Genomic DNA, 17,442 nt, shown 5'->3' with positions numbered 1-17,442 from the left:
TGCCTGAGAATGAATTCTTTCCTCCTTAATTTGTCTAAAGGCAGTTGCAATACTACTGAGAAAGAATTTAGCCAATCATTTTGCTATTGAAATACAACTATAGGAGAGATGGGTTGTCTCTACTTATGCCTACTTATAAAATGTGCACGTTCTTTAGAATAACCATTTCTTGCTTTAAAGACTGAAGGCAAATTGTAAATTTGTATTCATTCTTGAGTTACTACTGCTGTTTCCACAACTCTTGTACTTATATTTATTTCTGGAAATCATTACACATGTATACTTTCTAGAATTCCATATATTAATCAAGCAATAAAATTTATTTACCTGTTTGACTTGTAGACACTAGTTTTTTTGTGTGTATTGAAATTTGCTTGTCTACAAAATGTTTATTGTTCTATTGAGTCATGAGTCTTTTTATTCTCATTATATTCTTGCCAGAAAGAATGGAGACTATGATAGGCTGCACAGCTGGTCCAGGGTTACAGAATTATAACCCAATAAACAGCAGAATTCAGACATTAACATTGGTTATCTACATGCAAATATGACACACACTCTCCACTCTCTTTCCCCTTCATTTTGTGAGGACCAGCCTCTATTCTTGGCAGTAGCCATTTAACACACCTTTTTTTCCCCTCTGTTATTTATTTTAGTATTTGAATAACACTAGCATTAGTCAGTCATATTTCCATAACACTGGAGCAGTGAAGTTCAGTCTACCCCATAGTATATATTTCCACTTTTGTGAAAAGCAGAGTTAGGATCATTTCCAAAGAACATTCTTACTAGTGAAGATTCACTAGGAGCATTGCCATGAAGTAGAAGAAATGTTAAATGTTCCCTGGCCCAGATCCCACTCTCTCTTGTTGCAATAAAAAATGGAGACCCCAAGTGTTAATACCAATGGCTGTAGACCTAGGATTATAACCTAAATCTTCTGGCGATAGGATAGTTATAAAGCTAGACTTTGGAATTTGATGGGTAGACTTTGGAAACAAGGGCAAGGGTATGAGCAGGGTATTGACAGATTTGTGATGTTCTACTCTTTGAATTCTATTTCTAGATCAAGAATTTCCTGGATATTTGTTACTATCAACAATGCTTTTTAAGGTGAGTGCAAGAAGTTTTCTATCAGTCAGTGGGGAGACTTTGCTCCAGGATGGCTGCTTATTTGAATATTACATGATTTCTTATGCTTAAGGATCTACCAGAGTAGATTGACATATTAATAGAAGTTATCATATATCTTCATGTATATTCTATCCAATGTATGATTAATATTAATTGTAACTTGTTTCCTCTTGTACTTTTAAGTGTTGCATCAAAGATATAAATGTTTTGTGGTATAAAGGGCCATATGGGAAGACATGACAATAATTTGTCTCTGTTTGCTCCATCTTTGATGGATTGTATCCTTTTCCTAAACCTTGGGAAGTGTTGTTGGAAAAGTAAAGATATTGATAAAGAGAAATATATGTAAAAATATTGAGTGTGACTCACAATCAATAAGATAACACTGAAACATTTTACGATGTTTGATACATCCAAAAGTTCTTAACTGGGGACATAGTTCCACTTCACATAATTCTGGAGCATGGGGTCCCTTGAGTAACATGAATTTTATGCAAAGGTTGAATGCAAACTCTCCTAAATAGAGGGTATAGATCCAGTTGCTTGGTAAGTGTATGCCATGCAAACGAGAAAAGAAACACCCGAGTAAGAAACAGTCATAAACTATTTAAAACTTTTATATCTTACAAGAGGAAAAGAGAAGTGGGAAACCACTGACGCCAAGCAGCCCACAGGAGCAACTGAGTTGGTGAAGAAAGGGTGTATGGAGACAGACAGGAAGGAGGCCGACTCATTGCAGTTTCTTCAGAAGGAAGTGACCTTGAGAGGGCCGGAAGCATGGTACACAGAGCAGCTGCACATCATCCTGTTGCCACAGAAGGCTAAAGTGGGTCATGAGAGTCTGTGCTGCACACTCAGAGATCCCTCCTTCTGTTCCAGACTGGCTGGGTCCTCTGGGCAAACATGGCTGAGACCTTCTGCTAGGGTGACTCCAGTTCCCCAAAGAGATCCATAGACTGAGAAAATATGGAGAAGAAAAGCTAAATGTTGAAGATGTAGGAGGGATCAACACACAAGGTGCTCATCTCTAAGAAATGAAGGAGAGGGGGCAGTGGGATCATTTATGTAGGCTCATGTTCCCATAATACATTTTTTTTATTAAAGTAAGAAAAAATTAATAAATATCTGCTAGCATCCCATAAGTAAGTCTCCATTGGCTCAGGTAATGGTGTATTCAAAAAGGAAACACTGAGAATCTCATCTTCTCAATTATTTCAGACACAGGTCATCCATAGAGCAGAATTCTTCTTGAGTCTCTAACTCTTACCCAATAAAACAAAGTGAACCAAGCTTTAAAAACTATTAACAAATATATTTATTGTGGTGGCTTTCTCCCCTACTAGATACACCTTGTTAGAAAGTAGTAACCCTTTAGCTTCAGGTGGACCCTTAAGCAGGTAATAAAATTGTTTTTCCTTCCTTAAGAAAGAAAATACACACTTTTGCAAACATGTCACATTCTCCTCACTCTAGTTTTGTTTTCTATAAAGTCAGAATTTTCTTCTAATACGTATGGTTTTGCTTTTGGAAGAAAGTTACAGGTACATGTTTACAGACTTATATAAACCGAGGTGTAGCAGATGATCAACCACACAGTGCTAACATAGAATGGAGACCTGTTCCAGGTGATCACAACCCTTCACAGTACTGGAAAGCACAGATAATCTCGACCTCTATGATTTCTTCCACAGTTTGCCTTACTCCCATCCCACACAGTCTATTTAACTCTGTTATGCACACTCAGTTTCTTGCAAAAGTACAGGACGAGGGCAATAGAAATAATCTTAAAAATACTTGCTTCTTGGATGATAAACTCTAGGATTCCAAATGCCAGGCCTTAATTCTGAGCATTCACTAGATCTGGACAAATCCACCCTGTGCTTGGAGTGATGTTTCTCTCCCCTGACCCTTGTTTGGAGGGACACTGCTTGTCTGAAGTTGCAGAATTATCTTTTGCTTCTTAAAGACAATTACTTGAAGAATAATTCTTACAGGGAAAAGATGTTTCTTCTCTGGGTATCATCATTACATTGAGGATAGCTTATTGCTTATTGATAATTATGTACAAATTTTCTCATCTTTTAAAAATACACAGAAGCATGTAAGATAACCATCTGAGAGTATCCCTTCTTTGAACGCTTGGCTCTTTGCCGTTAACTACGCTTGTATGAAGAATATAGCAACTATTCGGAATGTTGTTTAGACAGAGCGGTAGCTGATGTGTTGTCCATTTGTGGTCCTAATGGCTAGAACACCTGTCCTGGGCATCTGGTTGAGATAGCAGCATCATGAGTCTACAGTAACCTCACGGGACCCTCTAGTGTACAGTGCTGACTGATACCGATTTCTGTGGTTTCTCTTGGGCTTTTCTCTTCGGCTGCTGTCTGTCTCTGTTTTCCCGCGGCTCGGGGCTCTCTCTGCTGGACTCCAAGCCTTTGCTGTCAGAGCTTGTATCCTTTCTCTCTTCTTTATTGAGTTTTTTCCGTTTTCTCTCCCTTCCTTTTTTTCCTGAAATAAAAGGATATTCATTCACTTAATAAATTTTATTCAGTTACATTCTCTGTGGTTATTCTAACTTATTAAAAATACCAGTTTTTTTTTCTCCAGGTATATATTGTACTCATAGATAACAAATATATACTCTTTAAGCCCGCTTTTGTCAAACCAATAGAATTTTTATGTCTAATAGAATTAAGGGATTTATTTTATATGATAGTCACTTATGCACATTGAATGAAAACTTACATTATTTTTACCATCTAAAAGCTCTATTAATATGTACATTTATCTGGTTTATATTTAAGGCACTGTTTTATTCACATTTACAAACGTCAGTTATGCATTTGCAAGCTGTGGTATCATTGCATGCTACCTAAGAGAAGGGAATTGATTTGTATAACAAATATGGAAATAAGAGTTCATAATGCATACCAAGATAATTATGTTTTATTTTAGTACAAACTGAAATTAATTTGTATCACCATTTCTCTGTGTGCAGGGTGTGGTAAATACAATTTATCAATACTGCTATGGTGTAAGTTACATTTTGGACAGGGACATTTTGTTTTTAATCAGTCAAGCAGCTATTTCTCAGATGTATGCTGAATTCCACGGAGGCTCTTGACCTTGAAGTGGGTTTGTAGTATAGATTTAGTTCACACTCATATCATGAGGTAGTTTTTCAAGTGAAATCAACATGCTTGTAAAGGTATTGGTGTGAGTAGGCATATTGTATCCCGTGTGGAGCCAGCATAAACAGTAAATTTTATTCAATTGTATTTGATAACCACAAAAAGTTTTGGTGAATATTTTGCCAAGACACCAAATTGGATACATTTTTTTCCTATTTCCTTAAGAATAGGGGATTAACTTTTGTCAGGTGAATTTTTTTTTTTACATAAAATTTGTAATTTTTAAGGGCATGGTTTTGGTAAGATGCATTAACACATATATACCAGTAAGAAATTATTTATACCCAAATGAATTCATAATAAATGAAAACTTGGAAACAATTAATCTTTGATGTGAGACAGATCTTGAACATTTACCCCACACTCAGAGCCATGCAAACTTGAAATCAGTCTGCCTACAATGAGGCACTATGGATGAAAGTATTTTGGAAAAATTATTTGTGTGAGAGAACCAAAATATTTTCACGTCCTGAAACCGGCTGCAAATATTGAATTCAGTGGTTTGGCTCCTTTTTTTCTCATGCTCAGGTTACAGAATTCCAGGGAGTGGTGTTATTAATACTTCATATGTATACTAGGCTACTGTAGTCCCTTTGGATTAATAATTTTATGCCGTGAATAGCTTTGTCATGAGAGCAGACCTACAAAACCTTCCAATCACTTCATGAAGACTTGCCCTGTTGAGTTTGACAAAATACATGTCCAATTTTCAAATGCTCGGAGAACTTTTAATGAAAATGAGAGTCCAGGGGAGGGTAAAGTAATTATCAAGTCATTTGAGGCATATAGAATGGAACAAAACCGGTCAACTATGACTTCTAAGCCAAACTCCTGGTCCACTGATATGCCAGCTTCATTTTTCTTTTCACTTTAAGGAATACTGTGGTATTGGTAAGATCTCTACAGACAGAGCCCAGGCCTTTTTGTTGGTTTCAATGGCCACACTACCTATTTGCAGAGCTGACTTAAGTGAGTTAACTAAACAACAACAACAAAAACTAAATAGAAAACTTCCCTGACTATGTAGCCTAATTTAAGTTCCATAAAGCTTCCCAGGCAGAGAGAATGCCAGTTTTCACACACTGGAGTTTCTCCTCAGGAGGTGCTTGCAAGCAAGCGTTGAATGAAGTAGTATTTCTAGATTGAAGGGTACCTTGAGGGTGTTAGAGTTCAATTCTTAAAAAAAAAAATAGTCAACAAAAATCATTCCCAAGTTCCGCAGGAATTACTGACCTTAAACAAAATGTTATTTTTATGGAAATTACCCAGAAGTCCAGTGTTTGACATTGTTCTCTTGATGATGGTCCAACATAGTACAGCTGTGATCCCAGTCATAATGTTTTAGAAACATAAGAAATGTATTGTTTCTTCCTCTGTCATGGCTTGATTTATATGTTTCTTTGGCTACTTGTGACAACCAATTCAACCTCCAAAGTATTTCTGCTTATTAGCAAACTGATTAGGATCATTTCTTAAGACAGGCAGAAACATTTTTGGAAGTATCTTGAAGCTCAGTATTATGGCTTTATTATCCAAGAAATAGCTATTTACTCTGGGCAGTGAGTGAACAAGGGAGGCTCTGCTACAGAGACAAGAAACGAGCACATCGTACATGGTTGCTGCCCAATGGAGGGTTATTGTGCAAGAGGAAACAAAATGGCATTATTCTTTTCTTCACAGGCCATGTGTTAGTAGTTGGAAATATTCACTATTTTTCTGCATAAATAATATATTTTACTCTTGTCCAAGAAATAAAATAGAAATGCCCAGAGTGGCTGCAGTCCATTAAAAATCACGTGCAATTTGGGATAATTTTGTAAGGTTTTCATTAAAGGGACTTCTCTTTCTATTGTAGTGACTTGCTGAGTTTTCATTGATGTGGTTAATAGTTATTTTGTGACTCTTTGCAGTTTTGCAAACTAAGCATTCCAATTAAAACAATCTGGGGTGTGTGTGTGTGTGTGTGTGTGTGTGTGTGTGTGTGTGTGTGTTGCCCTTCACTAGATATGTGTGTGTATGGTACTCATGGCCACATGTAGGTATGCCTGAACTGTATCATGAAGTAGTCTAATGATGAAAAAAACATTCATTTCCCCCCGCAGTGTTTTAGCTATAAGGAGGAGGTTGTGGTAGAAATCATCACAGAGAAATTGCTGTTAGTAGTTGAGTACAATCAGCCTGCTAGGGTTTGAATGCCCTCCCTTTAAAACTCATGGTAAAATTTAATTGCCATGGTAACCATAGTTTTAAAGGGACCTTGAAAGGGTGGCTGCATTGTGAGAACTCTGCCCTCATAAATAGATGAGTGTTGCTCTCATGGCAATGGGTTATTGTGGGAATGTGGGATTACTGATAACAAGAATGAGTTTAGTCCCATTTCCTCTCTCTGCCTCACATAAACCGGCTGGCCTTTCTGTCATTTCCTATGCAACCACAGATTCCTCATGAGACACCAGTGCAGCATTCTTAGACTTCTGGCCTCCAGATCCATGTGATAAGTAAGCTTCTATTGTTTAAAACATAACCTGTGGGAGTCTTTTAGAAAAACAGAAAATAGGCCAAGATGGTCCTTGTAGAGAGGCACTGGCTGTGAAGTTTTAGAATACCATCCTTAGGGGTGGAAATCCCTGCTCAGATTCTAAGTCTACTTCAAGTAGTTGCATAACCTCTTGCAAGTTTCTGGTAAGCCTTGGGATTAACTGATACTTCAAATAGAAATAACCCCTTCTCTTTGCTAAACGTTTCAAGGTTAAATAAGATGCTTGTAGAGCACTTACCATGGTACCTGACATGTTAGTCATGTGACAAACAAAAGCTAATATTGTAATTGTATAGCATGTAAAAATGTAATTGTATTACATGATGTAAGTCTCCATTCCATGCCAAAGGTATGCCTTTGCCTGAGCATATGGAGAATGGCATGATAACTGTGACCACACGCCTATACTGAGATGGAGGCAACCACAAGCTCTTACAGGAAACACACAGGAAGCGTTGGACTCAGCTAATAGAGACTTAATGCAATTCTTCAGATGATGTTCAAGTTAAACCTGACAGAGTTTGTCAGGCTGATGAGGAAGAGGGCAGGGTAGGTAGTGATATGTCAACATGTGATGGCATGCAAGGACACGGTGACCCGAGACATTGAAAGTGTACTTCCTTAGTTCGGTCAGAGTCTATATATAGGAAGTTACTGAGAAGCACTGGATTCAGTTGCCATGTTCAGAATTTGTCCTGAAGCATCAGTGGTAATGCAAACTCTGGAAGGGCTTCTATCAGAATCCTAGAACATAGCGGAGCTTTGCTGTTTGGGTGACAAGTTAAAAAAAAAACAAACTATATGTTTTAATATGTGACATTTCATTTTTCAGAAACTTGTTATACATAATAAATTCCATAAAGGAAGTGCAGCTGGTATTTATAATTCAGCTTTACAGTTTTATACTCTTAATTTAATTTTTGACAGCTTCATACACCCATACAAACGTATTTTAGACATACTCATCTCCTGATGTCCTCCTTAGGAGATTAGCTTTTCAAAAGAGTAACTAAAATCTCTACCCAGATAGTGAAGCTACACATGATTTAAGGACTTCATACAAATTAGTATCACTCGTGTGAGTATATAATAGATAGTGTTGAGATTGTGAAATTATTTTCTATTGATGAAAAAACATAATCCTTTGCATAAGCACTGTCCAGAACCTTCTGTAGACAAGGTTTCAAACACAGAAGACTTTTGAAAATGCAAGTCCCTACACTCTATGTTGGAGACTAGGACACAGTAGTTTTTATGAAGATTCTAAGTACCTGTAGCTAGCAACTTCAGCTTTACTTTATTTTTTCCTTTTCCTTTCCTTTTCTTTTTTTAGTATTTTCTTTTATTCCCAGTGATTTAACCTGAAATAAAATTACATCTCTTCCCCACTTCCTCTGCTCCCTCCAGCCCCTCCCAGCTACCACACCTCAAATCCCAAATCCCTTCCATATCCTTCTACCACTCAAGTTGATAGCATCTTTCCTTTATTATTGTTACACACATTGTTTGTGTGTATATATATATATATATATATATATATATATATATATATATATATATATATATATGTGTGTGTGTGTGTGTGTGTGTGTGTGTATGCACAAATACATATAAATGTAACCTCCTGGGCATATCTTGATATCTGACACACCTAAGAACTCTATTTGTAGAGAAATAGAGTGCCCGATTTCCTTAAATATATACAATCAACATTTAGTTCAAAATCACATGGTTACTAGTGACTAATTTTTCATAACGGATGTAAAATTGGTGTCAACTTACTAATCCTAGTAATTTGTGAGGACATTTCTTAAAATTTGGTATATTTAGAAGAGGAACTCAGGTGGGAAATAAAAATTATTTGCAAATAATCTTTGAAAAACATGTAAAACTACAACTATGACTAAAAAAGGGTAAACTTTTAAGACTAACTGAGACAGAAAATATCTTGAATTATTTTCTTTTTTTACGTTCTATATTATACGTTATATATTAGACATTGCATTTCATGTGGAAACATAAGCCTTAGAGAACATTCAATATTCTTCTAAAACACAGTGGGAATATGATTGAGAGGTATTTTTTCTGGAATCATGAGTGACAATTACTTAGATTATAAGTAATGTGGTTTTTTTTTTTTTCTTTTTTTGTACACAGAAATGTTTAAGGGGTTTGTTTGTGAAGTTCTCAAAATTGCCAGTAGGGGGAGCAAAGGAGCTTTAAATAGTTTCTCGTTTTAAGAAAAACTAGACTTAAAAATTTAACAAAAATCTAAAAGTGTACTCCCCATTCTAGACTGAGAAATAAACATCACCAATTCAATGACCCAACCACCTAGTGAAATATCCCTCCAAAAGGATAAGATTTACCAGTAGGCCTTGCGTTGTAAAATGAACTTCAATCCGAAGTGTGTTAAAAGGAGTCCATCTGATTTGTAAATCTAAATTTGGCCATGGTTTTATGTACAAAAGATAAAAATGACAACTTTTGTTGGTTTTAACTAATAAGTCAGTGGAGAACAGTCGCATTGGAGGGGGCTGCTGCAGTACAAGTATTTTTATGCAGCAATTATGATCTGTTGTGTAGATACATACTTAAAAGGCCTTTGACCTGTGGGCTGTATAAACACAGGACAGCTTGACCCGGTGGTGAAGAACACAGCTGAAAGCCATCAAGGCCAAATGTCCTTCTCGGCTATATTATTACCCAGTAGAGCCGACTTGAGAAACATATTCAAACCTTTTGCCCCCTTTTCCCTTGTTTGTTTTTACTAAAATAGATACACTTACTGCCTCTGCTGTAATTTCAAGAAATACAGTAAAAACAGTCGGAGACTAGACATCTTTTATAGACAAACAGGCAGACATCTGATTGCTTCAACTTGAAACTTAAAGCTGTCCAAGTTACGGGTTTTGTCAGTTCACAGACAAATCGGTCCTGTGGCTTTTCTGCTTGACTCCGAGGGCACTTTTGATTAATTAGCCACAGAGAGTTAATGTGACGTATCATTACGTGCTCTGCTGCACACCGTTAACTAGGGATAGTCTCCTGCAGACACTTTCGCGCAGTGACAGCTCTAATCCCGGGGGCCTGTGAGCACTCAGACTGCGCTTTTGTTCACACCTGGAAAAGCTAATTTCAAGAGGTGCTGTCTGTTCACACCGTGTTCTTTTCAGAATGAAGAAAAGGCTTGAGGTAAGACACTACATGTTCATTTTGGAGGTGAAAGAAGAAAATCGCAAGCTTCCTAATGGAGCCCCCGGGGTCCTTGTCCTCCGTGACTTGACCCTTCTTGCTCCCTCACCGACTTGGCTGGCCTCACACTTCTCTTCCTGCTCATCTCTGTATCCCCACCCCCACACCCCCTAATTTCTTCTGATTCCATTCCTAGAATCCCTTGCCTTACCTCAGACTCATGTTTAATTCTCTGGCCTCATGATCTCTTCAGGGCATCTTCCTTGATTTTCTGAATATTCCCTAAGCTTGGCTAGTTTACTTATAGTATTTATGTAGATGCTCTGAGCTCCCGGTAAAGATCCCCGCGACAATCAAGGCTAGCAGCAGGTGTGGTGGTGCAAACCTTCAATGCCACTTACTCAGGAGGCTGAGGAAGGAGGATCTCAAGTTCAAGGTCAGCCTGGGCAACTTAGGAGCTCAGGTCCTTTGCAAGAATAAGTGCTCTTAACCACTGAGCATCTCTCCAACACAATTAAGAAAGTCTTTTTAAGAGATTTACCCCACTTTTCGCTTGGTTAGGCTCATTATCCACTGAGGAGTCAGAATCTGAAATTTGAATTTTGGTTCATGTCCTGACAACATATGTTTCTACGACCCTAAACACAGAGTTAAATCAATCCCACCTCATGAACTCCGATGCCTTGAACCCTAGGCTGATGCCTTGAACCCTAGGCTGTACTCCTTGTTTGCATATGCCCTAAATAAACTCTTCATGGTGCTGGGTATTACCTAGTAGGGCATCTTCTTGTTATAAAGCACCAGTATTAAATGAGTGAAAACTGGACAAAGTACCCACAGATTTTAAAAAAAACAGAACTATTTGTAATATTTAAAATGTACTCGTTTTAAAAGTAAAGTGAGCCCAGCAGTGGTGGTGCACACCTTTAATCCCAGCACTCAGGAGGCAGAGCCAGGCGGATCTCTGTGAGTTCGAGGCCGGCCTGGGCTACCAAGTGAGTTCCAGGAAAGGCGCAAAGCTACACAGAGAAACCCTGTCTCGAAAAACCAAAAAAAAAAAAAAAAAAAGTAAAGTGAACCTTACTGTATAATAGATTAAAACAGAGTAGGAAATGAAATTTTATATTAGATATTTTGAATTTAATGTTATTTAACTTTGTGGGCTTATTTCTCTTGAACCAACTGTTGTTTGGCTAAATATTCAGTTAAAGTTAGCGATTTCAGTATTTTCAGTGTAAGAATTCTTAATTTTGAAATACTTTCCACCACATTAGGTCAGATTACAAAACTCTTGGACAGTGAATCAAGCACATTAATTTACATGTTGAAATGTTCTTAATTGGCACATGTTTGAACAGCACATTTTGAGTTGGATGCTGAGTCTTAGACAGTCTTATCCACTGGATAAGCCTTTAAATTAATTCTGATGATCACTCGATGTTAAAATTATGTTCAAATTCATTCTACTTTAGTTCATTAAATTTTATACATTCATGTCTTTAGTCATAAAGCTCATGGCTACCTTATGAAATGTATATTATAGCTTATCAAGAAGTTATTCTGTATAGAATATTTTGGTTATTTTATATACCAGCTGTAAATTTTTATAGATTGTTTATAAACTAAAATAAAAGTACTCATAATCCAGGAATTTGGGGCAACTTTTATTGCTTGAGAATGTATTTTGATCAAGTATGCTTTCAATTCTCTCCCTATTAATGCTCCTCCTAGTACTTTAGCACTTCCCTGTTTTATTTATTTATTATTTATTTATTTTTCATTCATTCATTCATTCTTTAAAAAAACAAACAAACACCTATTTAGTCCACTTAGTGCTTCTAGTATGTGCATGGGTGTAGGGTCGTCTATTGGAGCATTGGTAGCCTCTCAAGGGCCGAATTCCTGAAAACAGACACACACACACACACACACACACACACACACAAAACAAAACACAAAACAAAACACAACACTGACTCTCCCTGTCCCAGAAGCCATCAATTGCTAATAGCTCCTCAGCGTGGGGTGGAATTTTGTGACTTCTTCCCCCCTCCATGATGGAGTTTTGTCTGACTTGATTTGTGCACGCACATCTTACACATGCTGTCACAATCACTGTGAGTCATCTGTGCAACTGCCCTCGTATGCCCAGGAAACACTTCCTCTGTAGTCATGTACTGTCTCTGACTCTTACATTCTTTCTCCCACTCCCTTATGTGATGATCCCTGAGCCTTGAGAGGAGGGTATGTGATACAGATGTCTCTAGTAGGGCTGAATACTCTGTGAAGTCTCTTATTCTCTGTGCCTTGACCAATTGTGTTAATGGTCTCCATGTTGATCTCCATCTACCTCAAAAGGAAGTTTCTCTGATGAGGGTTGAGAGATATACTAATCTATGGGCTTAGTAATAAACCATCAAGAGTTGATTTAATGCTACCTTCATTTAGCAGAAAAATAGTAATAAGTTCTCTCCTAGGACCCATGACCCACCTAACCATGAGTTGTTGGTTTTATTTGTGGTGTCAGGCATTAGCTCCATATTGTTAAGCAGGCCTTACATTCAATTAAAAAAGTTGCTGATTACTCTCATAACATTCATGTTCATGTAACTATTGCACCAGTGGGCAGTGGCTGAGCTCTAATATTTCAAGGACCATAAAATTGTACTTGGCAATATTGTCATGTCTTACTAAAAAATTTCAATTTGGACCTAATCTTCTCAAAACATTAATGAATATCTCCCAAATGAATTGATGTGCTTATGTCTTTTACGTGTGTGTGTGTGTGTGTGTGTGTGTGTGTGTGTGTGAGAGAGAGAGAGAGAGAGAGAGAGAGAGAGAGAGAGAGAGAGAGAGAGAGAGAGAGAGAGAAGATGGGAGAAGAACATTAGGTGTTCTGTCATATCACTCTCCACCTTATTTCTCTTGGCAGGATCTCTCACTGAACCTAGAGTTAGACTGACAGCCAGCAAGTCCTAGAAATCCCTGTCTCTGCCCATGGTAGTTCTGGAATTAAAAGTTGGTATATGGCCACACCCAACTTTTTAATGTGAGTTCTGAGGATTTGAAATCAGATTTTCATGACTGTGCAGCAAGTATTCTTAACAACTGATACGTCTTTCCAAACCATCATCTTTTAATTTTTGTAATATATCATTCTATGCAGTCTTCCTTCTCACTACCCACCCTACTTTGTATCCTTGCTCATTTAAAATATGGCTGGAGAATATCTGTAAATTGATGTAATATTTATGTCAAATATAGTTACCCTTAGTATAAGGAAAGGATGGGTGACAGGACCCTAATGGATTGGAAACTCCAATCTCTTACATAAAATGATTTTTATGTAATTTACATATAACCTATAAAATCTTCTCAGATACTTCAAATCATCTTGACACTATTGATTATATCTAATACAATATCCATGGCATGTAACTAAGTTAGTATGCTTACTTGTTTAAAGAATAATAACAGCAATAAAAACCTTCACATGCAATCCATTTTGATCTGAAGTTAGTTGAATTCTCAAAGGCAGAACTGTGGTTTGGAGAGATGATGTAATTTTGTCAAATAACTTCAGCAAGTTTTCTCAGGAATTTAAACATTAAAAAGACTCTTAGAAGCCTCTGTCGCACAGATTCTGAATTTAAAGCCCATAAATCATATCAATTGTAATTTTTCCTACAAAAATGTTTATAATCAGCATATATAATTATCTGTCAGAACATCTATCCAGCAACTCCATTAAGTTTGGAAAAATCCATTCTTTAGTTCCTGACCATAATTAGTTCCTTTAAATAAGTTTTCCAATTCTTCCTTATGAATTAGTTGGCTTAATTTTGTGCCAATTTAAAATGACCATATCACTAATCAATAGGAAGGCTGACAGTCCTGTCTATAGTGCAGATTGCTCTGAAAGCTTACATTGTCAAAAGAAACGTTCTTTGTGAATCTTCATTTTGTTGCTCCAAATCTCAGGTTGAGTTGAGTCATGTTTTCCCAGCTCCAGCTGAGGGACTAGATGCTACACAAATAAATACCTGATGGGCACACACGTAAGGAGGTGGGGGCATAGGGAAGTAGAAAAAGACAGCATACTCCTGTCTTCTGCACCCAGGACAGAAGCTTGAGTAGGCTTGTCTTCCCTTCTGATGGGCCGCTTTCTGGCTGACCTGTTGAGACAGGCCCTGGACATTCGCTGCAAGCAGGTCAGCCCACTCTTCACGTTCTAAGCTGACCAATCCAAAATGAGGGGAGGGGCATCAGCCCACCAAACCCCTTTACTCCTCCAGCCCTTCAAGGGAAAAGTGGATATCAGAAACTGAAGTGTCTCTCCATTTCAGAAGGAGCTTTCTTTCTGCCTGCCTGTCTCTGCGTGCACATTTCTTCGCTCTCGATAAAATTTGTTACTAGTTATTGCCTCCTGTGTCTGAGATATTCCTTGCCTTTCACTTCTTTAACTGGTGGAGTCAGTGAACCTGATTAAGACCCCTACATAATAACACAGTAAAAAATGCTTATATTTATTGCCTTATCTAATCCACTTTTTTAAGAAAATAGGAGCCCATCATTTTATTAATATTTTTTTGCACGTGTATATGTAGTATGTGTGTATGCATGTTCACATGTGTGGGTATATTAATGTGTGTGTGTGTGTGTGTGTGTGTGTGTGTGTGTATGAGTGTGTGTGTGTACACATGGGTTGCCTAAAGTCTTCCTCTGTTGATCTCCATTTTATTTTGTTGAGGCAGGGTCTCTAGCGGGAGGGATTACAAGCAGCTGCCAATCCTGTCTGGCCTTTATGTGAGGTCTTGGGGATTTAAACTCTGGTCCTCACATTTACGTGGCAAGTGCTTTATCCAGTGAGCCGTCTCCCCATCCCTGTGTCAGTATTTGATTCTAAGTATTTATGCTTTGATATAAGGTAGTAGAAACATAGTATTTTTGTAGAGTTCTAGATAAAAAATGCATTTGGTTTTCCCTGTTTTTCTTCAACTACACACGTAGGTTCATAATATATTCCTCCACATGTGGAAGAGATGTTCTCACATCTCTTCATGGTAACTACGCAGCTGAACCTTTTGTAGTTATTGTTTGAAAAGGGACTCTCTAAGCCAAGAGCATTGTCTTCATCTTTGGTGAAATATAGCTTTCTAATTAGCAGGAAAGGCCTCTGTTTCCAAAGGCTGAACAGAATGCTACTTGGAAAATTTACTCCAGCTGAGTAAATTGAAGAACTGAAAGAATTCCAAAGAAAGAATATTTTCTGGACATTTATCATTTGATTTTCATTTGGATAAATTTCTTCTTGCTCCAAGAATTTGTCTCAGAATTGTGTTCCTCTGAGACCGAGAAGGAAGTGTTGATAGCCAGGTTTGACTCCCCTCCACTTCTTCTCTCACCCGAGCTGTCTGCTCCCCTGGATTGACAGCACTGTATGCCTCACCCTTGCTGACAGGCTTGCATGATTGATTAGACGAGAAATCGTGATACTATTCTCTTTTGCACTCATTCACTTTGCTGTCTAATTCTAATTCTACTATAGCCCATTCTGTCTTGTCTTGGAAGTTTTTTTCTGTCCTGTGTGGTGGGGGAAGTAGCTCTAATCTAGAACCCCTTCACAGGAAAAAAAAAAATCAACTTCTAAGTGTGTACTTTGTGACATTTTTGTTAAACACATTATAGTCTTCTATGGCTATCAATTAATATTTCCAGCTACTTATTGACTACATAAAGCTAATTTTAAAATGTAACCTTGAGTATTCTTAAGTCTTTTTTTTTTTTGCTTTGATTCACTTTTTTTTTTTCCTTTGTCTTTGCTGCATGCCATTTTAAACTCTTTTTAAAACTGGTTTGAAGAACAAAGTGGAGCTGAGGTTGTATTGCAGCAGTAGGGGCATGTTTGACATACACTAGGCCCTGAGTTCAGTTCCTAAAACCACGAAAGCATACAAGCAAACATGCTCATAGGAGCTTTACTCAGTGATCTAGCTTCATTCTTATTACTGTGATAAAACACCTCATCAAAAAAGTAACTTAGATGAGAAAGGTTTATTTGGCTCAAAACTCCTGAGTTCAGCCATCACCGCAGGGAGTCACAGGAGAGGTCAGGTCATATCCACAGCCAAGAACAGAGAGAAATAACAGCATGCATGCTCGCTTGTGCTCTTGTGTTCAGCTTGGTATCTCCTTTCTTAGATAGTTCAGATACTGTACTCCTCACCTGCCCTGCCCCCTATCCAATCTGCCTGAGGGACTAGAACTGAAAACAGTGGGCTGTGTCTTACCATGTCACTTACGTGCTAGACAATTCCTGACAGACATGCCATGGGCTAGCCCAAAGGTTGACAATCCCTCATTGAGTCTCCTTCCCAATCTAGGCTGTGTCAAGTTGACAATAAATGCTAATCATCACACTCAACACTTCTTATATTAAACCTGGTGATTAATTGGTTGTACTCATAATGTAAATCAGAACCAGAAGAGCAGAGTTCACCTATAGCAAAAAGTATGAATCGTTGTAACAATTGTTTCTCCCATTCTGAGTAATGACAAACTAAAAAAGCTTTTCACATGCATTGCCCTAACCAGCAAGACAGCTCTTTGTAGTTGTTTCAATCGTGGTTACATAGTGACTTAATTTCCTTGAAATATTTTAGCACTTGGATATGCTCAGTGATGGAGAAATATTAGTAAGATTTTACTCTCTCTTATTTATAGCTTTCCACCATCCTTGGTCTATCACTGTATTATGTGTGTTGGGGTGGGTGGGGGCTTGAAGAGTGGACACATGTGCATCAAATGTGCTTGATGGTTTGTGTGTGTATATATGCATATATTTATTTATAGGTCCTTTCCAACCGCAGATGGAAAAGTTCTAATTTTTTATGGTGGATTTAAAAATATAAATTCCAAGACAGCTGGCTTTTCATTTTAATCTTTGATAATTCTAAATGGAAATGTTTCCTTTGAAAGACTGTTTCAAAAATTCAAATCTTCAGGAGCTTTCTGTTTTACAATATCTTTTCCTTTTTTTTCTTTCTTTTCCAGAGATAGAGTTTCTAGCCTAGCTGCATTCCAACTCCCTATATAGCTATGACAGTGAATTTCTGATCTTCCTGCCTCTACCTCCAGAGCCAGGATTATAGGTGTATGCTTCTACACACAGGTTATGTAGTGCATGGTAGGCAAGCACTCTATCAACTAGACTACATCCCAGACTTTAACTTTTTATTAACAGCCATATGTTCTATATATTCAATTAACATGTAGCTTGCCTTGTTTTTTTATTCATAAAACATTGTTGGAAAATGGAATGTGGTTTTGTAATAAACACCCGATTAAAGAAAAATAAGTCAAAGAATTGCTTTCATATTGTGG

The 17,442-nt window shown here is 37.5% G+C and overlaps 1 protein-coding gene across 2 annotated transcripts in view; it reads right to left on the bottom strand.

The window, feature by feature from the left end:
- Window positions 1-1,936: 1,936 nt before the first annotated feature.
- Window positions 1,937-17,442, bottom strand: part of Rspo3 (R-spondin 3) — an 87,767-nt gene continuing 72,261 nt past the window's right edge. Inside the window, exons 5-6 of one of the 2 annotated variants that reach the window (XM_059272607.1) lie at window positions 3,476-3,642; window positions 1,937-2,090 (exon numbers count right to left, since the gene is read on the bottom strand). In XM_059272607.1, the coding sequence (XP_059128590.1) occupies window positions 2,055-2,090; window positions 3,476-3,642 (203 nt within the window). In that variant the 3' untranslated portion in view covers window positions 1,937-2,054. Of the gene's footprint in view, window positions 2,091-2,425; window positions 3,643-17,442 lie in introns of those variants that run through there. The other variant, XM_059272608.1, reaches the window with a different exon arrangement.

Source organism: Peromyscus eremicus, chromosome 8b (genome assembly GCF_949786415.1).
Source record: "Peromyscus eremicus chromosome 8b, PerEre_H2_v1, whole genome shotgun sequence".
Lineage (NCBI taxonomy): Eukaryota > Metazoa > Chordata > Mammalia > Rodentia > Cricetidae > Peromyscus > Peromyscus eremicus.
This window is presented reverse-complemented; position numbering and strand designations above follow the sequence as displayed.